General features: G+C 33.9%; 1 protein-coding gene across 1 annotated transcript in view; it reads left to right on the forward strand.

Moving 5' to 3' along the window:
* Positions 1-25,607, forward strand: part of GRIK2 (glutamate ionotropic receptor kainate type subunit 2) — a gene marked incomplete at both ends in the record, with an annotated part of 394,793 nt that overhangs the window by 358,050 nt on the left and 11,136 nt on the right. Inside the window, 2 exons of the mRNA XM_084284092.1 lie at positions 8,901-9,126; positions 21,026-21,276. Coding sequence (XP_084140218.1) covers positions 8,901-9,126; positions 21,026-21,276 — 477 coding nt within the window. The remainder of the gene's footprint in view (positions 1-8,900; positions 9,127-21,025; positions 21,277-25,607) is intronic.

The raw sequence follows: 25,607 nt of genomic DNA on the forward strand, positions 1-25,607 counted from the left end.
TGTGTCATCCCAGACTTTTAAAATTTCTTTTTATTTTAACCTCTCCATTGTTCAATGAAAGCAGCATCTTAAGTGTTTTATTGCTTATCTTCTCAAGTATGTTGTTCAGGAGACTACAGATGTTTCAAGATAAAACTGCCAGAATTATTCTAAGACCTGACAGATTTGCTAACAAACAAACCATTTTTCTGATCAGTATCATACCACTCCTCTCTACCTTTGATATGAACCACATATGGCATCCATCCTATTTGCCTGAATTAACTCCAATTTTCTAGTGACTAAGGTCAGACAATTGCAGAGAAAAACTCAGAGAAAAAAGCTGTTCTTAGCCAGCACATATGGTCTAGTATTGTTGGTAATTAACTTACTATAATAAAAAGTATAACTTATTATTTACTTACTTGTAAATAATAATACTTCTAATTACTTGGTAATTTACTTACTATAATAAAAAAGTACAGAATGCTAAATCCAAATCACATTGCAGAATCCAAATCACCATTACAGTGGTGGATGCTATTGTAGAGCTGGAAAATATTTTATGTGAGATACTTTATAAAGTAATCCTTGAAATAATTAAATTATTGTTTTAGATTTTTTTTTTTCTTTTTATTTTTAATGGAGGAAAAACATAGCAATCTGTACTACTAGGTACTACTAGACTGATTTCAGTTAAGTATAGGAAATCTATGAAGATTATTTAATTAATTCCTAACTGGTTTGTGCATCAAATTAGCAAGTAATATTTAGTAGTCTTTTCAGTTAGTAGTCTTTCAGTTCTCCTGATTCAAAGAAATTTTGTATGGTATGAGTTTGGTTCCTAATGCTACCTGATGAGTTTCTTTCAAATCACAACACCCACAGAGTTGTGTGGTTTTTTAGGTGTAATGCTTTCATTAATGTCCAGTGTATAAGTATTCATTTTGCTTTGAGCATCACACAAACATCTTCCATGACAGTTTAGATGCTGTGATAATACAATCATTAAATTCACATCAGTGTAATAAATTCTCACCTTGTTAGAGGTAAATATTTAAAGTAGTATTTATGAAATTCATGCTTAGCTCCAGCTTTCAGAAGATATGTGCATAATGACACACTGCTTAGGAGAAGGAGATTGCTTCCTGTTACAGCATAAAACAAGTGTAGAGTTTTGTACTGCAGTTTGTATCAGAAAACAGGCAGAGTGAGCAAAAGAGGATTTAAAGAGGATTTATCTTTATAGACCATACAGAATATAAATTCCATTTTTAAAATAGGTTATATTTGCTTAATGTCTTATTCCTACTTATAAAAGGAAGAAACCTACAGAAGTATGAGAAATATCACACTTGTAATCTCCACAGTGTTTTTACACAGAGAACCATTATGATGTTAGCTATAATTCAGTAGAGGACTACTGAATCATTCTGATCTAAAAAGCAAGGAAGTTTTCTGATATCTATTAGTGATTTTGGAGCTATGAAATCTTTACTTATTTCCAGGTCAGAGATGATAGTGAAAACTTATTTCAATAACATTCATTATTTTATTTGTTTATTTATTTATTGTAACCCATAAATTACTTTAAATATTTAACATTTGTTCAAAATCTTTGCTTTTTAAAACAAAAAGCACAATCAGTGCTGTAAAATGTCTTTCTCTGAGCTCTGCATTTTTCATTCCTTGTAGCTCCATTCTTGGCAGAAGCACCTTTCCTACCTTTTTTTCATTTGTGCTATATGGACCATGAAAACTACCATTATAAAGGAGAGAACACTATATGCATTGGTTTTATTGTTTTTATGCTGACACAACAAAATCTAAATCGGCTTGTTCACTTAGGGGTTTTCAGGCCTCAGCAGTTCTGAAAAAATAAGGAAAAGCCCAAAAGGAGAAAAGGAAAAGGAAAAGGAAGAGGAAGAGGAAGAGGAAAAGGAATACCCTGAGGTCAATGAGACTGATCTGATTAAAAAAAAAAAAAAAAAAAAAGTATCTTTTTCACTTTTCTTTGATCGCTAAAAACTATCTAGTCTCATAGTTCTAGGAGACATTAAAAAAATACAGGACTACAAAGGTAATTTTTAGTAATAGTGATAATGTGTTCTGGAAATCAGATGATACTCAGAAGCTCAGATGTATTAACAGAGTCTGTTGAATGGTAAAGGACGGTTAAGCTGATTTAGGTTTGGTCTGTTTTCCAGTGCAGGTTGGAGAATGTATATTTTCTGTATGCTTAAGATGCTAGAGATTAACACAGTGCTCTGTAAAAGATATTCCTTAGCTTATAGGAATGATTCAGACCCGTGCACTGCACATACGTGAATTCAGAGTTTGGAACGTCTATGGTATTACATTATGGACGCACCAGGTGCAGACATGCAATTAACACCAAATTGCATTTTACACATAATGTGATCAGCAGTGTCAAATTTGGTAAATATACTGCTTCTGCTGCCTCAAAAATCAAAATTTACTTTTGGACTGTAGAATTAACTAAGGCTCATCTGAAACAATAAATTATTTTAGTCATTACAACTAATTTACATAGATTGTTTAAAACAATGTGTGGAAAGAGGACATGAACTGTGAAAAGCAATAAAATTAATAAGATATAATAGCTTCCATTATGATTCATGTAGCTGATTGTGATATTTACTATTATTTTAATGTATTACTGTTTAGCTCAGAAGTCCCAGTAAAAGACCAGGATCCCATTGTTGTCTGCTTCAGAAACACTGAACAGTTTGGAGAAACCAAATAATTCAGTCATATTAAAAACTGGGATAGGTGGATTAGCATAGCCAGGTATAAATTACAAAACCAAGAAGAACAACAAAGCAAAACAAAACAAAACAAAGGAACAAAAACATCTTTGGTCACTGATAGATACTGGAACAGTAGAAGTCAGCCTTTACAAATTTAAATTTAGTTTCAATTCAGGGAAATGATCAGGCCATTTGTGTTTATTTACAATTTGTTTAAACTTGTGCAAGTGCTTTTTTTTTTTTTTTTTTTTTTTTTGACAGCTTTATGTTTTGAATTTCCATGTATTTTTAATGCTTGAACATTCCTAAAACATTCTTTACCTAAGGCTGTTGGTTTGTTTTCTGAGCCTTAAGCTTGTCATGCTATGATTTGAAATGTATTCAATTAATTAACTTTGTTTATCTATTAACTGTACTAATCCTCTGTGGCCTACAATATTGGAGATGTATCCCAAATGTCTTAGAACAGCTATGAGCCATAAGAAGAAATGTTTACTTTACCTAAATTTGACAGCTAGCCTTCTTACTTGCAGAGAGATTTTTTGAGATACATTAGTGCTTTTGCTGTTATTAACAACACCAGAAATATATTTTTGTATGTATATTTCATAGTTATGTGGATTTAAGGCATATGTCAAAACAAAACGTCAAATGAACAAAAATGAATAAGGAATGAATGAAGTAAATGTATTACACAGACAGTTCACTCTTGATTTCTGTACTGGTGTTCAGGTTTGCCAAGGGGTTATGTATGAAACAATTGGGATGAATGTACTTGAGTTTCAAAGAACTGAAGTGTGAAAAAGAAGATAGATTTTCCTTAACAGTAGTCTTGTCTTTGGCTTGAAGTATAAACTTCATAAATTCACAATGTTATTTGTTTCAAACAGGAAATAATGTATGTGTTTGTTTTATTGAGAAAAAGAAAAATCTCATTGCTTAACATCATAATTTGCAAACTCTCTGGAAATATTTATTACTCTATGTAACTTTACATGTATACTGGCGAATCACAGAAATCAATGGAAATTCAAAATTGGAGGGGACCTCCAGAGATCCTTTCCTATTATTAGAAGAGATCTGCTTTTCTAATTGAATGCAGAACCTTAGATTAGTTTATCCAAGGCTTTGTCAAATTGTCTTAAATATTTCCAGTGAGCAGATTCCACTGCTTCTCAGGCTACCTATTCCAATGCATAGAATACATATATATATTTATATTCACACAGAATTTTCCTTCCTTTTCCTTCTTTTTTTACTTTTCCTGCCTCTTGTTCCATTGCCTCTTATTCTGTCAGCATGCATTCTAATCAAGTGTACCTTCAAATTATCTCTAACTTTCTCTTTGGGTAATGAAAGAACGTAATAGAATTCTGTGTAAGCCTTCCTTTCTCTGGGTTGAAATCTGAAATCTGGTTGAAGATTTTCCAAATCTTACTTTGTAAGTTAAGATCTCCAACTCTTTGATCACCTCTGATCATTTGGAGGACTAAAATGGAACACCACATTCCTGGTATGACCTGCAAAGCACCAAGACACACTCCTGCCAGTCAGTTTCCAAGCCTGTATTCCCTGATGCCTGGGATTACTCTGTCCCAGGACAGGCTTTATATATATTTATATATATATATATATATATATATTTTTTTTTTTATTTGTTTGAGACTTTGTTAAGTCTCAAACAATTCTCATTAGCCCAACTCTTTAGCCTCTTGAGGTCTCTTTGAATGGTAGCTCATTCCAGTGTACCTATTTGTCCTACCACAAACTTGGTAAGGACACTTTCAATACGATTTTCCAAACAGCATATCAAGATATTGAACAGAATCAGATCGTGTTCAGACCTGTGAGGCACTCCACTCATGCCCAGATGCCAATTTGGCCTCAGGCACCGCATATCAAGCTCAACACCTTAAACCAGTCCTTCACCTGTAGGAGCTCCATCTGTTCAGTACCAGCATGTCCTCAAAGATATTGTGGGAGACTGTGTCAGGAACCTTGCTAAAAGACCCATGCTGATGGGTCTTTATGAATGTACTTTTTGTGACATTCTCATTGTCACAAAAATTAAAGTCATGATCTTGATGAAGTAATTCAAATGAAGTGACATTTCACCCTGTGCTTTACAGAAGGTAAGAATAAACATGTATAACTGTCTTTAGCCTTAAAAAAATACATGAATCACATAACTTTAAGAAAAGTGATTTGAGATCACTAACAATGGAAAATCAGAAAAATAAAAACCACGGTTGTTAAAGGCACTGCCAAACATGGAAAATAGTGTGGTAGAACTAGCAGTCTGTTATTTTTGTTGTTGTTGTTGGTAGTTTTTTTTCTTGCCATAATGATTGTCATAGTTTAATTCATATGTATTGGATAGTGCTCTCATAAATTACATAAGAACTGGTCTTCTGATTTATTTATTTATTCCTTGGAATGTAATCTTAATTAGCTTTAATCTTTCTTTTGAGCCTCTTATGACTTAAAATATTGCACGGGTGCAAGGAAACCTAAGGCATTGTCCATGACAACCAAATAATTTTAGAAGCTAAGAAAGAAGTTGAATGCTATCATTAAAATAAAAATCTCCATTGGTGTATCAATAACAGTGTATACTGCATAATCCTTTGTAGGAATTTGTCAGAATTTGCCTGGCAAATTTTACTGTGCAATTATCCAGTCTTGTCTTGTATCATGAGGTCTGCTTCCCTGTCCTTTAATCCTTGTTTATTTTGGCATTCATCCAACATCCTGATATTTTTCTAACTTTGTGCTCCAGAGTCTGACTATTCAGATCTTTGTCTTTCCTAGCCAGTACTTTAGGACAGAAAATTAACATATTACCAACAACGATTCCTCTTGTTTCTAGCTTCAAACATATACATAGCATCAGACTAACTTAAAGCTTTTGCCATACTTCCTTTTGTGATCCTTGACGTGCACAGTTATCTTCCAATAAATCTTTAATGAATGAATGCTGAGTATGTCACTGACAGTATCCTCTGAATGTCACTGTGAGAACATCTTTTATGCACAAGCTACATGAGTTCCTTGATTTGTTTAACCTTTTCATGTCCAAATTCCATGTTAGTTCTCTCTCTCTCTCTCTTTTTTTTTTTCTCCTTCCAGTGAAATTCAAATGTTTCAAGGCAGCTTTCTTACTGTTCTGCATTGTCTTCAGCATTACTGAGGGAACACAAGCATGATAAATCATGTCATCACAAGTTATCTTATGCAGACATCATTTCCAGTTGATTTCGAGTCAGGTTGGATTTCCAGTGAGATGAAAAAATAAGGGCGACGAAGCTGGTGAGGGACCTGGAGAACAAGTCCTACGAGGAGCAGCTGAGGGAGCTGGGCTTGTTCAGCCTGGAGAAGAGGAGGCTCAGGGGCGACCTTATCGCTCTCTATAGGTACCTCAAGGGAGGCTGTAGCGAGGTGTGGGTTGGTTTGTTCTCCCACGTGCCTGGTGACAGGACGAGGGGGAATGGGCTTAAGTTGAGCCAGGGGAATTTTAGGTTAGATGTTAGGAAGAACTTCTTCTCTGAAAGGGTTGTGAGGCATTGGAACAGGCTGCCCAGGGAAGTGGTGGAGTCACCATCCCTGGAAGTCTTCAAAAGACGTTTAGATGTAGAGCTTAGGGATATGGTTTAGTGGGGACTGCTAGCGTTAGGTCAGAGGTTGGACTCGATGATCTTGAGGTGTCTTCCAACCTAGAAATTCTGTGATTCTGTGATTCTGTGATTCTGTAATATGGTGAACTAACCCAGATATATAATACACTTCCATGATAGAGTATATCATTTGATTAACTGGATTTATTTGCACACAATGAAAGAAGATGGAAACATAATGTATATTGCAGCATCTGCTTCCATCACTATGAATGACACAGTCATAACCACCAGAACCATTATGTACATATCAGTGTCATTCTCTTTATTTCAATGTCAGATGGGCTCAAGATGCTTTTGATTGTTCTGGCTTCTTGAGTTTAGTCAGCTGAGTCTGATGAGTACTTTGCAAAAAAGAGAGGAAAACCATTTGTATTTATATTTTCATGAATCAAAAATTTAGTTTTGTTTTCTCATATAAGCATTCTCTCTTGTGCATAAAACAAATCTCATAACCTTTATTACATTTTTTTTTGGTAAGAATTTTTGACCAAAACATAAGATCTAGTGGTCACAAATACATGGGCTCTTTTCCTTAGCATCATTTCTGCCCTTTAGCTTTTAGGGATGGAGGAAATCAGTGCAAAGATATTGTAGCATTTTGCTTACATAACAAAACAGAGATTACTGTGCACTTTCTATCACCCTCGATAGCTTCACAGTGGAGATTCATGTGCAGTTTTTTTAGTCTTTGTGTTATCTAGAGTCTCAGTATATCATGTTAATAGTTTTTTTTTTTTTTTTTTTTTTTTTTTTTTAATATTACAGTAGCTATGCTATACTATGCAGAAGTTTTCTCTTATTTTGTTTGTGACTTTTGTTCCTTCTTTTTCAGTAGAAGCTGAGGCATCATCCTAGCTGATTAAATCAGTCATCATAATATGAGCACATTCTGTCCTTTAGAGGGTATTGTCTTTTTTCACTTGCTGTAATGCTTCAGTAGACAGCAATCTTTCCCCTTGCTAACACGTTTTTATCCTGGCAATCTTTTTTTTTTTTTTTTTTTTTTCACCTGGATAAAGATTGTATGACAAAAGAATTAAATGATAATATGGGCTCTTGGCAAAATTTTACAAATATTGGAAAACATTCATTTTCCAACTTTTCTGCATTACATAGTGATTTAGATTCCTGCAGGGCCGATGTGTATTGCTTGAAGTATTTTATGCTGCAGTACAGTATTAAGTGCTTCAAAGAATTATTTGTCAAAACAAACCCAGTGAAGAGAGACCATGCCTGTTTGGTCTTCTTAATTCTGTGCATTCACAGTATATTTTGAAGTAAGGTGATCTCCTCTTTTGTTGTTACTAAAATCTTTTGCAATCAGTTGCTTATCTTGTTCTGTACAGAGTCATTGAGTTAATGTAGAGTCCTAGAAATCTTCAGTTTTGTTAGCGTTGACACTAGAGTTCATTAAAATTCTTGATTTGCTAAGTCCCCAGGCAAACTGAAATAAGTCTTGGACTGTATCTCAACAGGGGGACAAAGTCATCTGTTTTTCTAAATGCTCTTTTTATTCCACATACACTGCTAATTCTCATTTGGGCAGAAATTATGGCTGCCAATGAGCTGAACTTCAGAAAGATTTGTAGTGCCTATCTTGGTAAGTATCTCCACCAGAGCTGAAGGCACAGTCAATGTTTTCACTTTATCCAGTAGTTATCATCTCTTACACATAGTCTTTTACAAAGGTGAGGGAAGTTTTGTTGTTGTTGTTTGTTCGTTTGTTTAATACTTTTGCCAAAGTATTGTCTCCTTTGTCCCAGTCCTCTCTCTTTTCTATAACACAATAGTGCTTTGCATTCAGGGAATATTAAAGCAATATTTAAATTAAAGCAAAAAGGAATATTAAATGTATTCACCTTTAGGACTTCTAGCTGTCAATTTGTCAGTGACAAACTAGTATTAGTATGACCAGTGTGATACTATCTTTTAGTTAAAATCCTTCTCCAAGTATCCACTGTGTGATGGATAAAATGGTTATTGCCCTCTCCCTCATAATTGTTTTTTCCATAATCTGCCTTTTGTAAGTGCTTTGATTACTTCAAGTTGCTACACAGTGCATTAGGTTTTTAGAAATGCTCAGGAGTAGCAGAATGATTGAAATAAGCATGATAATTTTAAGTGTGCCAGAATCCAACAAATCCTATAAAACTCACCAACATTGTTGATGAGTTGGGCTACAGTTAAATCCTTAATAGTTTTCCACTGACTTCAAATACTTGTAGGCCTTCATCCTAGACAAATAGTAACATATAAACAATGATAAGCAGATAAACATTTTTGTGACAATCTGTCCAGCTACTTTGTTTTCCACAGATGAGATGAAAGATACAAACACTCTTAGAGGCATCCCATGGTAAAACCTGACATGTAGTAAAATGTGACAAGAGAGAAATCTGTAAATTGAGAATTTGCATTCATTCTTAAAAGTGTTTTATTCTTATTACTGTTGTGTCTAATATTTATCTTTCAGAAATCCAAAATCTCCACTTATGACAAGATGTGGGCCTTCATGAGTAGCAGGAGGCAGTCAGTACTTGTTAAAAGCAACGAAGAAGGTATCCAGCGTGTACTTACCTCTGATTATGCATTTTTAATGGAGTCAACAACCATTGAGTTTGTCACACAGCGGAACTGTAACCTAACACAGATTGGAGGCCTGATAGACTCAAAAGGTTACGGTGTTGGAACTCCCATGGGTAGGTGATACGTCAACCATTTGTTCTCTGTTCATTAATCTCAGCTGCTGTAGTAGTATAGAAAAGCTCCAATATACTATTGCTTTCTCTACATTACTAGCATTCTCTCATTCTCTTTTTCCTACCTAAGGAAAAATACTACATCTTTTATCGATAATTATGAATTATATTTCATTTTCTATACAGAAAAAAAAATATATATATGTAGTTACCTTAGATGAAATTGAACATTTTCATTTGACGTTTCTCATACATCATGCCTTGCTTCTCTTGCATGTTGCTCAACAACAACAAAGTTACTTTCCACATCCTTTCATCATGTTTTTTTAACATTGATCTATCTCTTTAGAGAATTAAGTGCTATTCGTATCAAGCTCGCAGAAATAAATGCACATAATACAAAGCTTCTGAGAGAGGGATAAATGTTTAAGTTCTTAAAATAAGAGGAAAGATTCCATAGTATAATGTATATGTCGTGTATAATCCACAGACAAAAGAACTACTGAATTTAAGGAATATGCTTTTGTAGAGCAAGTTTGTAATCTTGTCAAGATTAGGAGCCAACAGCGGACACTTGTTTGGTTTCTAGAATCCACAGGCTGGAATTCAACATGTAATGAGGTTCTGGGTTCCCACTGTCTGCAGTGATTGTTGAAGAACATGTGTTGAGGATCCGGCTTTAGATTTTGGAAAAGATAAGAATAGAAAATGCTAAACTGTGTTAATTATGAAAGTACTGACAAAGGGTCTGTCAGTATTGCTCAGTGATCCTAATTAATATTGTAATATTTTTCCACTAACTTTTTTTTCAAGGCCAATACTTGTGTTGTTGTAAATTTATTTTTAAGGAGAATTTATCATTTTGTTGTTGGTATGAATATGTTTTATGTTTTCTCTCAAATACGTCTCACACTTATTATTGATTTTATCTGTGTTAATAGTACACAATAAACCATTGTGTAGGTGAAGTGGAGTCTAATATAATAATGAGTCTAATACTTTAAATTAAGAATATGATAATGAAGGTTAAGAAATAAATATTAATTACTGGAATATCTTGCATAAAGAGTTATCTAGTAATACCAAAGATAGTTCTTCCTGTATGTTGTAGATACTTACTGCAACCTTAACAGCATCTTTATACTTTTAGTGATTTCAGTATAGTTAGTTATGAAGTGGACATCTGAAGAAATTATGATTCTGTCCATTCTGTCTTTGAACAGTTAGTTGTTAGGAAAGTAATTTTAATTGATATCGTATTTTTTTCCATCTTGCTCTATTATGGCTTTTTATATAGTTGAATATCTGCTATAGCCATGTAAGTGCCAGACAGGACTAGACTTGAGTTATTTTTGTTATTTGTTTTTGTTATGTTATTTTGGCATTTAATATTTTCTGAAGCATAAAACACGTTTCCATTTTATTTTGAAGACGAAAAACATCTTCCAATTAGACTTAGTATGAGGAAAATTAAATTTTACTAAGTTTAAAATCCTTGAATAGGCTGCTTGAAAACTTTTGAAGTATATGAAGCATGCCCAAGTAATGAAAGTGTCCGTGGAAGTTCCCAAGTGATAGGAAACTGAAAGACCAGGCTGTTTTTAACTGCTTTTCCTTATGCATAAATCAGAGAAGCAGCATAAACACCAGAGAAAGCAGATGAAAAGCAAAGATAAAGCCACTTCTAGATAAAAGATAAAGACTTCTAGAATGACCAGTTAAGTTTCAGAGGAAGAAGTATTGGATACAAGCAGATAAAACAGTAGGTAGACTGTCTTTTGGGCTTTGTATCCTACTTTTTTTCAGGGAGAACAGGCACTACATGTACATTATTTCCTCATTAACTTTGGCTCATATCAAAGACATTATTAATCTCTTAAGTTATCTGGATCAAGAGAAATAGTGGTGTTGTACGAAAGGATCTGTCAGCTGACAATTTTCTTGAATAAAATCAAAACAAGTAGAGGACATATCTGCAGGAATCATAGATTACCAAAGGAGGCAGAAGAAGACTTGAAACAGTGGTAGACTTAGCAAAAGAAATTACATGTAAAATAAGCTCAGTAAAACAGTTAAGGCCTTCATAAAAGGAAATAGAACATAAAATAAAATATAAATTAAGATTTCATAAAATAAATTAAAATAAAACAAAACAGCATCTGGAACTATCACAGCACAGCTAAGAATAAGAGATTATTCCTTTGTTTGGGCATTACCAATAAAATTCTATCCAGAGGCAAGAGCTAATATTTACAGAAATTCTGTATTCTGTATGTTAACTGTATAGTCTCAGACAAAGTAGATTGGGTTGCTTCTGCTAAAAGAAGGCATACTTCACACATATTTCAAGGGAAACATTATGAAAAAGCATTTCTACAGTACCTTTCAGTTTTTGTGAAATACATGGCTCTGTTGAAGGCAAAAAACCTTACAAAGCTGCATACAATGTTAATTAGTTAGTATGTTGCAATTAATCTCATTTCTACAGGAAAAAATGAATTTCAGGATTGTTAAATGATCTTTTGGCATAACTAAATCTACAGAGATATATATTATTTCATGATTATGGAAAATGCTTAGGGATATGAAATTTAGTAATATCTTTTTAGAGTCAATAATACAAAAGTAACTTGCCAGGTGCTTGGAAAACTGTAGTGTAATGATTTCACAAGCCTCTTTGGGAAGCTAGTCACTAACACATCTCTGAACAGGAAGATATGAAACTATTTGTTCAAGTAGAGACACAGTATCTGAAAGCTATGGATGTCATCTCCCCAAGTTTACAAAAATATCCAGCTTATCTCTTGGAATAGTGGCTTGAAACAGCACAAAAGATCAATTTTGTAGAATATGGTTGTTATAGACCTTATGCCAAATACATTAGAATGAATATGGTTACTTTTGCTGAACTTCATCAAAGGAAGTTCCTTTTGAAGGCTAACAGAATAATAGTGAGAACATAATTTGCTTGAGTCTAAGTAGCTTCAAGCAGGAGAGAGAAAAAAAATTCCTAACAGAAAAAACAAGCCAACAGAGAAGTTTATGATAGAATAATTGCTTGGAAAATGTATACTTCTTCTCCACCGGGGGGGCCCTGCCATGGGATGCAGTCCTTCCCAAACTGATCCTATATGGGGTTCCCGTGAGCTGCAAAGGGACAGCCTGTTCCGCTGAAGTCTTTTCCATGGGCTGTAAAAGAATTTCTGCTCCGGTGCCTGTAGCACCTCTTCCCCTTTCCTCTTCACTGACCAAAGTATCTGTAAGATCATTTTGTACTCCGCTCTCCCAGATGCTGTTGCATGGTGTTATTTCCCCTTAAAAAATGTTCTCACAGAGGCACAACCATCATCATTCACTGGCTCAGTTTTGGCCAATGGTAGGTCCTTTTTGGAGCCAGCTGGAACTGGCTCTTACCTAACATGGGGCAACTTCAGGACTCCTCACAGACATCACCCCTATATCCTCAACCACAAACAACTAAAATCTTGTCACATAAGCCCAATACATAACAAAATGTCAAATAAACTTTGTTTATAATCATTTCTACTTCTTAGAGAAAAAAATATTTTTCACTGTATTTTTTTTTTTTAAAGATGTTCCAAATTTGGTCCATAGGCAGGGACACCTTCTGCTACAGCAGGTTGCCCAGAGTTCCATCCAACCTGTTCTTGAACACCTCCAGGGATGGGACATCCACAACTTCTCAGGACAATCTGTTCCTGTGCCTCACCTCTCATTGAGTCAAGAATTTGTTCCTAACATTGAATTTAAATCTCCTCTCTTTTAGTTTAAAAGCATCCCCCCTTCTCCTATAACTATCTGCCTGAGTAAAAAGTCACTCTCCAACTTTTTTATAAACTCTCTTTAGGTGTTGGAAGGCTTCAATGAGGTTTCCCCAGATCCTTCTCTTCTTCAGGCTGAACAACCCCAACTCCCTTAGCATCTCTTCATAGAAGTGGTGCTCCAGACTGTCTTTGTGGCCCTTCTCTAGATTTGTTCTAATACTTCCATGTCTTTCGTGTGCTGAGGGCCCCAGAGGTGAATGCAGTACTCCAGGTGGGGTCTCATAAGAGCAAAGAGGAGTGAGACAATCACCTCCCTTGACCTGTTGGCCACACTTCTTTTGATGCAGCCCAGGATATGGTTTGCTTTCTGGGCTGCAAGAGCATATTGCCAGCTTGTGTTGAACTTTTCATCAAGTAAGACCCCCAGGTCATTCTCCTCAGGGTTGCTCAAAAGGAATTCTCCGGCCAAGCTGTATTTGTGCTTGGAATTGCTCCAATCCAGATGCAGGAACTTGCACTTTATGAACTTTATGGTCTTTATGAACTTTTTGAAAAGGTTCCCACCTCTCAAGCCTGTCCAAGTCTCTCATGATGCCATCTCTTCCATCCAGTATGTTGAAGTGTACTTACTTTTGCACAGTGTAATTCAATTCAGCATTTTTTAATTAAGCATTAAAATAAAGATTTTATTTTTGGCGAATCAGAGCCAAGAGAGTTTTTTTTTGTTTGTTTGTTTGTTTGTTTTAATTTCAGTTAGCTTTGTAGCATGTAATTATGATGTTTAGAGTAAGCATATTTTGAGGACAGTATTCATATAATTTCATCAGACATCAAATCTAGAAAGACTATTTCACACTACACTCCTTTAAATTAGAGTTCATCACAGAAAAAAAGGAGTCTCAGGCAATAATTTATAATCTGCTATTTCATATCTTTTATAGCAATATGACTTCATAAATTATTTATGTTTATATAAGCCATTAATAAACGTGGTACAAAACATTTCTTCTATGCCAGTGAGAGGTTACTGGATTCAAATGGACTTTAAACAAACAGTGTAATCAGTGAACATGTAACACAGTTATCATGTTGTATTCAATAACAATATATATAGGACACCTGATTTATATTACTTATGTCTCTTGGGAGTGACCGAAAAAAATACTCTTGGTAAAAGTTCGTAATGTTGACGTTTTTAAACTTATCTGATCAAATTCTCAATGCAAGTATTTTACAAAAGATTTCATTACATGAACTTTTTTAAGTGCGTGGTTTCAAATATAGAAAGTTTTGAATGTCAGCACAGAGAGAAATATAGACTACTTAAGAACAAAAGCTTTTAAAAGATGAGTAAAGACTAAAACTTAATGTAATGTAAATGAAATCAAATAAATTAATTTCTTTAGTATGCAGTAGTAAGTTTGAAAAGAGAGAAGATGATCTCAAGCCTTTATTCTTTTAGAACATGTTCAGCTTGCTCCCTTATTGCATTCATAATTCTAGTTATAGAATTATGGTTTAGAAAGAAGGTTTGCAGCCTTCTTTTGTAATCATCCAAAAATTAATATACTTTCCAAAGCTTAGTTGGAAAATAAAAAGTAGATAAAAATGGAGTAAATGTAAGAATAACATCTCAGCATCCTACAGATGTGTAGGATGTTGTCTCCCTTGTTTTGTCTAGCTTTTAAAAGACAGAAGTGAGAAGTGAAGGAAAAAAAAAAAAAAAAAACAAAGAGAGAGAAAAAAATGTCTGACAAAATGACTTTTTCCATGTTAAAAAAAAAAAAGAGAGAAGAAATAAAAGAAATAAAAGAAATTTGTGCCTCTCATTTGTCCTATCTCAAAATGCAGAACTTGGGCAGTGTGATTTTCATGGCCCTTTCACACTGGTGCTTCAGTGTTTTCCTCTTTTTGTCTTTCATTTTGTGTCACTGCTGGAGGTCTAGACTAAGAATCAGTTGACATTTTTCAAGATAGGTACTTACTGTAGCTAGGGCTACTTTCTGTGTCCCAGCATCATTCCCTTTTCACACCTCCACCAAACTGAAAAGGATATGTTTTTAAGGGACATGTTTTTAAAGCAATTTTCCTTAAATCTCAGGCAAGATTAGAGAACAATGACAATGGCCACAGTGTCTGTAAATGATCACATTACTGCCACATTCTCTTCATTTAATTTATGCATTTGGTAGTCAGTGATCAATGCAAAATATAATTTTAAAAAATCTTTTTTTTTTTTTTTTTTTTTTTTTCTTGTCAGGAGAAACAGAGGTGGTTTTTATGTTTCCATTAGTTGATTTAAATATGGCATAATTTTATAAATTCAAAAGTGCATGTTACCTTATTTTCTTGAAGAAGTACGAGAAAACAAAAAGAATGTCCTAAGCTTCTTAGATGCAGTTTGTGAGTTTGTGAGTTTGCTTTGCTTCTGCTCCTGCAGTAACTCGATTACATCTGACATTCATGGATAAACAGGTCTATACTTCTAACACACCTTTTTAAAAAATGTATTTATTTAATAATAACAAAGCAACAGGCATGAATAACATGGGAACCTTTCAAAAAGCAGTCAGCTCCAAAATTGTAAGGAATAACAATGAAAATGATGTAAATTTAGTCCCCGAGATAGTTAACAATACACTTGGTTAACATAACTGGAACCAAATTCTTCATATTTGAAATATTGAAAAGCTGCTGAGATGCTTAAGATTTGCTAATTTGCTTTGGTGAAAATATATTCCTGGACTTCCTCTGTAAAGTACTGAAAACTACTGTTAGCACTGGCTTTCAATTTAATCATTTTTGAGATTTCAGGCTTTGAAAAAAATCCTGTTTATTTATATATAGGATATCAGAGGATATCTGAGCTAAGCTATCCTTGTCTACTGCATGTCTACTGCAAGTACAGATGCTGGAGAAAAAAATGCATCTTACAATTGACATGCTGTCTACTTAGAAAGTGTGCATATGTGTCTATGTATATATCATACATTCTTAGGTAAACTTCAAATAATGGGTGTAATGAATACTGTGCAATTTTTGCATTCATTGGGTTTTATTGTTAAAATCCCCTAGTTCTCTTGTAGTTTCTTATTACCTTCAGACTATAGAATATTCATATATTCATATTTCGTAATATGAACTTTTTTTTTTTTTTACCAGTCCTTGGTGACTTGCGATTTAAACAGATCTGTCTCTATAGGAGACAGAGAAATACCATGTACCAACACGGGAGGCCTTTTTATTCTGCTTGCCTGCACTTAATCTGCAATCCTTCATATAATTTGAACTGTAATATTCATCACTTATACATGCATAAAAGTGCTGGGCTTCAGTTCTTCTGTAACTAAAACAAATTAATACATTTGTCTTCATTAGCTGAACATGCAGAAAATATAGATTCAAATTATTTATTTTTATGCAGGTCAAACTGAGTATTGAAACTAATTTGAGAATTTCTGTGCTTGAGCAGTTAATTTATTGTTGTTGAAATATAAGAATGTGTAGCTAACATATTTGATGAAAGAACCGTGTTTTTATAGTTACCTCAGAAGTATGTGTTGACGCATGATAGCTGACTGAGCATTATATTAAAGAATTGCCAAAACACGGCTTCCAGTAGCTGTTGTGAATAAACTCTCCGTTGGAGAAGTGGAGTTTCCAGCAGGATTTTGTTGGACAGGTGTAACTAAGTAAAGACATTATTCAAGCCTCAACATTGACATTATAGTGCTCAGGACCATTTGCTGCATTGTAAAGAATCTTCTTCAAATATAAAGAACAGAATATGTTGCTCCTGTAGTCACTTTAACCTTGTGAATCAAATTGTGGGAAAGAAATCTGCATGGAAAACCAAAAGAAGTCAGATCCTCTTATTTACTGGAGTGATTAGAAATATATGGAATACATAGGACTGAAGCAGCTGAAGCTTCTAATTGTCTCCTCTGGATGCAATATAAAGTTTTGTAGGAATTCTGACCACTCCAAAGTATGAAGCTATTCCTGTTTGTATAACTTAAATAAAGATTACCATGATTTAAGATGTCATTACAGCTAGATATACCTAACAGCTAATTCATACCTCACCCATGATAAAAAAGCTAGTGGCAAAAACAATGACAGGTATTATTTTCAGAATTTCCATTAGAGCTTGGCTTCTGGAAATGCATGGACTGACCCTAGACTTTTCTTTATCTTTCACTAAACTCTTGCTCACCTTTCTGAAAACTATATACATTGTAGGACTGCATGTAATGTTTGTTAGACTCCTTCATTCAGCTGTATGGTGCTGTGTAGTGTTAGACAAATATTTCCCAAGGAAGCTGTATTTGTAGTCTGCTTGTACGACTGATACAGGTTTGCAAGAGGCAAAAACAAGTTTTTTACACTTTTCTACCTTAAAAACTTCTATGTCCACTCAAAGTTTATTGATATAGCACTTGTTTTCAGTAAATGTGGGGAGTGTATTTAAACTGCGCATCATTGTCATTAATTTATTTGTATCTTAGAGGCAAGAATGCTATAATGTTTGAGTATGTCATAAATATATATATAAAAAAAAACATAGGCACAGAGCTAAGAAACTGATAAATGCTTCTGGTTTACTTCACTTAACATCACAAAGAAAATCTTTTATCAAAGCTACATTTCACAGAATCACAGAGTGGTTGAGTTTGCAAGGGACCTCTGGGGATCTTCTCCTCCAAAATTTCTGCTCAAGCAGGGACACCTAGAACTGATTGCCCAGGACCATGTTCAGATGGCTTTTGAGAAGCTCACATCTATTTCCTGGTATGCAATGATATCCTGTTTGTTCTATACTCTTAAAAATACATGGCTCATTGCTACTTAGGGAAGTGGCTAGTTTTGCTATTGAGTACATCTTTTCAGTGGCATACTTATAACCTCTATATATAACTTCAATACATCTGGGACTTTGTTAGCTTTATATTTACATCCATATATATATATATATGTATTAATGCTTCAGACATAATTTTATACAGATTTTCATTTGTATTTTAAATTTTCATATGTAAGTCACTGCAAATAGAAATTGTTGCATCCCTCACTGATTTTGTTGATCCTAGAAAGTTATTAAGGTCTCCATAATTTGTGTAACTAGACTGAACGTACTAGAGTGATTCTTTTAGCAGAAGTTCTCATTCCTGCAAACTGCAACTAGAGAGAGATCAACAAATAATGTATAGTTTATGTTCTGTAGGCCCTCCAGTCCTAGTTTATCATGGAGATAGTTCTTGGAGTCAATGGAGAAAATAAAACACTTGGAACCCAGGGAAGAAAGGAAAGACCAATTCAGATATTTCCAAACTTGACTTCTCTTTTTCTTCCATAATTAATGGAAAATTATAGTCTCATCTTTTCCCTCTGAGTTTGTGATGGAGTTTTAAATATCTTGGTGTCTGTGTCCCTGCTCCTTTCCCCAGGCTCAAGTCATTCCCCATGCACAGACTGGTAAGATTTTTTTTTTCAACTGCATGTGATTTCATTTATATTTGAAGTTCACATTTCTGCACATGAAAATTAATGTTGTGTGTGCTTTCTATGAATACGACAGCATTTTACTCATTTATTTATTTATTTATTTTGAATTTATGCTTTATTACTTAATTCTTATTCATACTGTATTTATTTTACACATGCATTCACACACATGGTCAGTGAGCCTTCAAGTTTCTGTTCACATTTAATTTTTTCTCCCTGAAAAGCAAATTCTCTTCAGTGAAATAGTTTTGTTTTTAAAAAGTACACAAGGAGGACATCACCTTCCCTCAACACCTTATTAAATGGCTTGACTCATCTTGCACTCATGATGGTGAAAATTGGCAATAATTTACAAAACCTTTTACATTTACATGATGACATTTTTCATTTCTGCAAGGAAAACAGCAGTTTTAAGTGTGTAATCTGTATGCTGTGTCTATAATCTGTATGCTCTCTCTCTCTTTCTTTTTTTTTTTTTTTTTTTTTTTTTTAGTCTCTTAATCTTAGTCTTTTTTTAGTCTCTTTAGTCTTAGTAATTCTGTCATCCACTGATTCTGATTAGACCACAACATTTTTAGACACTTCAGGGACTTCTGGGTAGATTTCCCATTGCTATGTCTTTGCAAAGTGTAGAAACTGAGTGCAAATCAATTTAGTTAGAAAACTTAGAAAACAGCTTGTCAGATCAGAAGATGGGTTAAACTGGGTCCAAAATTATTTCTCAGAATCCTATGTTATTGTTAAATATTTATAGGCAGTGTAGCCCTGAAAACATCTCCCAAAGATTATAGTATGCACTTACACTCCCCAGGCTCTTGTGGATAATCACTTTCCTTCTTCCATTTGACTGAAGAAAAGCATCAGATACAGGATTTTGCAGAGTTTCATAATAATCAGGATGGTCTGAAATCATGTGACCTAAGCTCACACATGCACAAAGGAATAGAAAAGAATTTGCTCTCCCTTCTCTCTGCTTTCCATATAGTCCTGTGTAAACACAGTGTAGCTCTTAGTGCAATCTTCTTTTTTAAGGAGGAGATATGATAAAACCCAAGTTCTTGCAATGTTACTTTGAGGCTAGCTCTTCCCACCTTTTATTTTTGGAGTAAAGGAATAGCTCAGAGTATTTTACAATTAATTGTCTTTTCTGTTTTATTTCCATCCTGGCACATCAACCCTTTGCAATTAGCTATATTCTCATGATAAGTTCTAGATATGTAACACAATAAGTTGAATAGTATGTTAAAGGAGAAGAAATTCCTAATAAAACAAAATAAAATAAAAAAATAAAACGAAATAAATAAATGTTTTTCTAGTGTAAAGACTACAAATTATCCTACAAATGTCTTTCTTCAGCTCCTTCATAGCTGACAAAAATACATGAAATAGTCAAATCTCTCTAGCAGGATTCTGAGATTTATTTTTTTTTTAAGGTATGAAGTTAAAGAAAATACATTTTATCATTCAGTCAAAGGAAACACCATAAAGATGATAGCTAGTAAGTAGCAATATTATGACAGAAGGAAAAAGAGGAGGAAGATTTGTAGACCTGCATTCATATCGCATGAAAGAGGGGATGCCATGCCTTTTCATCTACTTCTCTCTTTTTTTTTTTTTTTTTTTTTTTCCTCTTGTATTTCTTAACCACTTTAATGCAAAGTCTTTTGTTCTTGTTTAGGAAGGAGGAGAAGAAAAATTATGTCTTTATTCTCTCAAGCATTACACAGATCTTAACATAGAAAAAACAGTTCTAACTGTTGATTTACTCAGTAACATTCAGAAAAATAAAGTTTTCTCCATTGGCATTCTTTGTTAATTAAGTTATGTTTTAAAGTACTCATTGAAAAATTCTTGTGCACTTATAAAGAAAAAGAGAGCAGATGACATATGAAGATATGACAGTACCCTGTGAACTGCCTGTATTGAAAGGTTCAAAAGCTGCAAAATTATCATGTTATTTTAAAATACTTAATTATGAGAAAGAAATATATTAAAAATATGAAAATTCACATTCTTGTTATCCAAACACTTAAATTTATCTTGTAAATTGTAATTGTCTGACAGTGTATCAGATACAGACTTTTGTGACTGTATCTTGATGTTTCTTTCATCAAGAAATTGATGTTTCTTTCTTGCAAGAAAGTAATAACAGTATGAAGTGCTTATTATATAAAAGACCTACAGCTTTAGGGTAGCAAGCTATGAAGCAACAGCCTGTAGATTTAGTTATATTAGACTAAATCTACTGCAGAATAATTAAAGCCTGATATGAATTAAAAGGTGAACACTCTTTGGCTGGATTTAATAGTTTAGTAGACCATTGGACTCAATGCGATAAGACTTGCTTCATCAAGTTGCCTGGCTTATAACCAACATCAGCTGTATCAAGTTCTGCACATATGTAGTTATGTACGTACGTAGGTTTGCACTTGTGTGACCAGTGGGACCATGATTAAATGTACTTGTTTTTCCATAAATGTTATGGTTGTAAAGAAAAGGATATATATTTTTTCCCTGTGGCATTCATCGCATTACATTTTATTCTTATCAGGTGTAACTATCTTTAATATATACACCACTGCAATATATGTTCCCTGTGATCTCTTTAGGTTCTCCATATAGAGACAAGATCACTATAGCAATTCTACAGCTGCAAGAGGAGGGCAAGCTCCACATGATGAAAGAGAAATGGTGGAGAGGCAATGGCTGCCCAGAGGAGGAAAGCAAAGAGGCCAGTGCTTTGGGAGTTCAGAATATTGGAGGAATCTTTATTGTCCTGGCAGCAGGATTGGTGCTTTCTGTCTTTGTGGCAGTGGGGGAATTTTTGTACAAATCAAAAAAAAATGCCCAGTTGGAAAAGGTAAATATTGTCTTTTCCTATTTCCGTATTCTATTTATGATCTAGTTAAATAATATTTTAAACTTTTGGTAGCCAAAATGTAGGTGCATTTTAATTGTTTATCATATAATACAGTATATAAGAAAGGATCACAGCAAAGTACCCAAAAGTTACATTTACAGCTTTTAATTTGTGTTCAATGTGTTTAATTGTAGCCAGCTTTCAGGACAAGTGACTATTTCTCCTCTTATTCAAGCCTGAAAAAAGACAGCTTTTTACTTCTGGAAGTTCACTGCAGTTAATTTTATGGATGAAGAAGAAATCCGAAACTGTAATGGGAAACAAATTAAACTTCAGCAGATAATTCTGATTTTCCAAAAAACCAAAACTGTCTGTTGCTCAAAGCCAAAATATACAAATGTCTCTATAGAAATTTTCTTTCACATGTTTATACTTGAAAAGTTGTCCTGGTACCATCTGGAAAAATTTACATCACCAAGATTTTTTGTGGGTTTACTACTGATTATGATATAATGTCCTGTCATTTCAGACTGACTTGGTTTTGAAAATTCTAGTGTTAATTTGATCTCATCTTACAATTTTTGCAACTGCAATACTGTAATTGTGCCAACACTGATAATATCTTGGGAAATTCTTAGGTGGAAATATAGTTTCTGCATAGTGAATAAATCAAATAAATCTCTCTCTATATATGTGCCCATATTTAAACCTAAACTCAAACTATATATTTTACTGCTATGATATATTCTGTATTTTAAAAATGGAGATGAGATAAGTTTTTATTTTATTTTTATTTATTTATTTTTATTTTTTTTAATACCTATGGCAAGACCTGTATGTCTATTTAGTAACTTAATTTCTTAATTTAATAAAATCAGTAGTAAATCCAATCAGTATATTTATATTTATATTTTTTCCAGATGCTACTAGTGAATTTTTGTAACTTGAATTATTACTCAGAAAATTTAAGATTTGTTATCACTTCTTTTGAGGCTACCTTTCAGTATGCAAGTATCCTTTAATAAATAAATTGTTAAAAATATTTTTTTCTAATACGCACAAAGGCAGTGTGAGATCACAAGGTCCTAAACACAGTGTGAACATGGGTATATTTGATTAAGTTGTTAAAAGCCCATTAAGAACCTATCCTTTATGATACTTTAGGGTGATTCCATTCTGTAAAAGTGCTTTTGAAATGTAATGTTTCTGAAATTAATTTATGAGAGAAAAGATAACTATTATCTAAGTACCCCATGCAAAACTATCCATTCCTAAGGTGGATATGTATTTCGTAATGACAATAATTTGGTTTAGCTTTTCTGGACTTTTAACAAATACTCACTTAGAAAAATAGTTTTAATAGTGATCTCATAACATCAGTACTTTAGTGTTCTGCAGGGTGTGAATATATAACTTGACACTATCAGCATGTTGGAAGTCGTGTGAGGAAGTAAACAGAAAAGACTTACAGAAACATAACTTGTTTCTCTAAGCCCTATGGTTTGTTGTTGTTGCTATGTTCTGTTTTTTTTTTTTTTTTTTTTTTTTTTTCCTGTTATTTCTTTTGTTTTTTTTTGATCTATTTGCTTCTTTTTTAATCTTGTTTGTTAGTGATGGATAGATATAGCAACAAGTGGAGGTATCTGAGCTTTTTGCCAGAAGTGTTTCATCATACATCAAGTATTGATGTAGTTTTAAAAATTAGGATTAAATCTGAAGCAGATGGAAGGATTAGGTCTTTCCACTCACCTCCTTCCTCATCTCAAATTTCTTCCGTTGTATCCCCTCTCTATAACACCCAACTATGCTGATCTCAGGAGGAGAACAGTAAAATTTCTCGAGAACTTGACTTGTAGAATAAAACTAACTAATGATGACAGGATCCCTGCATGTGACCTTCCCTGAACCACCATCACCCATTTTTCTCCCAGCATCCTGAGACCTCCATGAATGTCTTCTTTCTTCCTCTCCAGAAGTAGCAGATCCCCTTTGCCTAGGAGAGAGGAGCATTGCAGCAGCCAAAGGGGAGATAAGCAGGACTGTCATGTTTCCAATCCCTACATCTTTTCTGTTGTCAGTTTGCATGAGTAAATCATGCAAGTGACGCATTCTTGGCTTTCTCACAGGGAGGGAGAAGACACCTTTTTATAGTAACACTTATTGTTTCAGCCCTTTAGACTCAGATTATCATTCCGGCATTTGTATAACGCTCGTCAGCATTTGGAGATGGAAAAGATGGGGTTGTTAAGGTCCCATTAACAACCAAGGAAATGAAAGAAATTAGATTACTTCAGTTGCTGAATATATGGAGTACCCTGGGATACAAATGGACATATTAACACATAAGTCTGCATTATAATGCACAAAATATAGAGTTGCATTTCCTTTGTGGCAGTGGGGAAGCAATGCAGATTTTAAGTGTATAATCTAGATGATTTTTTAGTGTTTTAGACGTCAGCCCCCATCCTGGAGTGCACATGTAAACAGAGACATTGGTTAGTGTGAAACTGTTTGGAGGAGTGACGTCTCAAAAAGAACTGAGCTGAGAAAAACATCAGACAAAATTGTGTTATTTTCTAAAAAAACATTACATCTTGTAAGTAAAGTGACTCAGAATATCAATTCTTCTGATGTGCTAAAAAAAATCTCCAGGAAATATGGGACATTAATTTTACTCCTTCTTTGAAACAGATACCAATAACCAGAATACCATCCATGCATCCATGCAAGCACAGCATTTTCTAGACATGGAAGAACTCCTCTTTTATTGACACCTTTCAAAAGTGAAGATTATTCTGGATGTTATCACCATTAGGCTGTTAGTCAGTAATACTTACTATGGTCAGTTTGTTTGAAAAATAGCTGTCCTAATTTGCCAGGTATTTTCTAGAAGATTCAGATCTGATCTAAAAAAAAAAACTAAAATTTGCTACCATTTATAGCCATTCAGAATTCATTGAGACAGCAGCAGGTCATACGTAAATCTGCTTGGGAAAAAAAAATAGCATATGTACATTTTATTAATCTTGATCTGTTAAGCACTTCAAACAATGTGAAATGAGACACATATCAGCATTCTGTTTGTTTCCTTAGAGGAGATCTGGTCAGAAGTTCCCTATAATACAAAATACTAGTTTAAATCTAACAATGAACCAGTAACACCAACAAGTTGTTTCTGGAGTTATACAATCAAACTGTAACATAAGAACTAGCTAAATTAGCCTCTCTGAAATAAGTATTCATTTATAACTGATTATAAAAACAATAAAAATAATAAATTGATATTAAATTGCATTTTATATAGATTTCCCAAGGAAGATAGGAACAATTGAATGTGCCTCTGTAAATATTTGTCTGCTCAGCTACACAGCTGAATGGAGAAAGATTAGCCTGGATGGTTTATCTCATAGTGAATGAGTCCTTAGCTGTTTGCAGCATTGGACCCAAGGCACACATTATTGATTGTGAATATACATGTGGGTTACATACGGTGTTTTACTTGCAACTGCAGATTCCACTGAAGTAACAAGAATTTTTGAATGCTTAACTGTGAACTGTATATGAAACTAACTATATCTTTGAAGATGACACAAACTTAACTGGTTGACCAAAATATATAATTTACATAAATTTCAAACACTCACCGAATAAAAGAACCATGTTTTGGTTTTGATAATATAAGGATAGAAAGAATAGAAGTGCCTGATCTTAGCTGGTTCAAAATGCAGTTTTACTGGGCTGCAGAGGCATTAGGTTATGGCAGTATTCAGATTTTTTTTTATTTTTTTTTTCTCTAATTGACAATAATTCCGTATTGTTGTCTGTATACCTCAAACACACACTGTAGTAAAGGGATAAGATGTATTTTAAACTAAATAATCCCACTAGTCCTGCCCAATACCTAGTCTCACTGGTTGAGAGGGAATATTAAGAATGGGAAAGCATTGCCCTTGTCTGGCAGAATTGTGATATTCCAGTGGACACAGTGGGAAGGGTTTGGAGGAAATGGCAGTTCTGAGGCTGTCCCAATTGCATTCCTTCAGAGTAACCACAAGATGGTGCCTTCTATTTTCTCAGAGGGAAATTTAATTGTTACTTTTTAATAGAATTTATGTCACAATGCTCACTTTTTTTTTTTTTTTTTTTTTTTTTTTTAATTGCAGCCTTTTAAAAAAATGCTGAAGGCTTGTACTCTTTGCTATTGTTTATAATACGAACATCTAATTATGTCAACTGCTTGGAAACATGTTATTAAGTAGAGCTTTTTTATCCAGCCAGTCTTGACTATAAATGCTCTGCCATTTGCATTTTATAATTGCTTTTGCTGGTGA

This window comes from Netta rufina, assembly GCF_964035555.1.
Source record: "Netta rufina genome assembly, chromosome: 3".
Taxonomy (NCBI): Eukaryota; Metazoa; Chordata; class Aves; order Anseriformes; family Anatidae; genus Netta; species Netta rufina.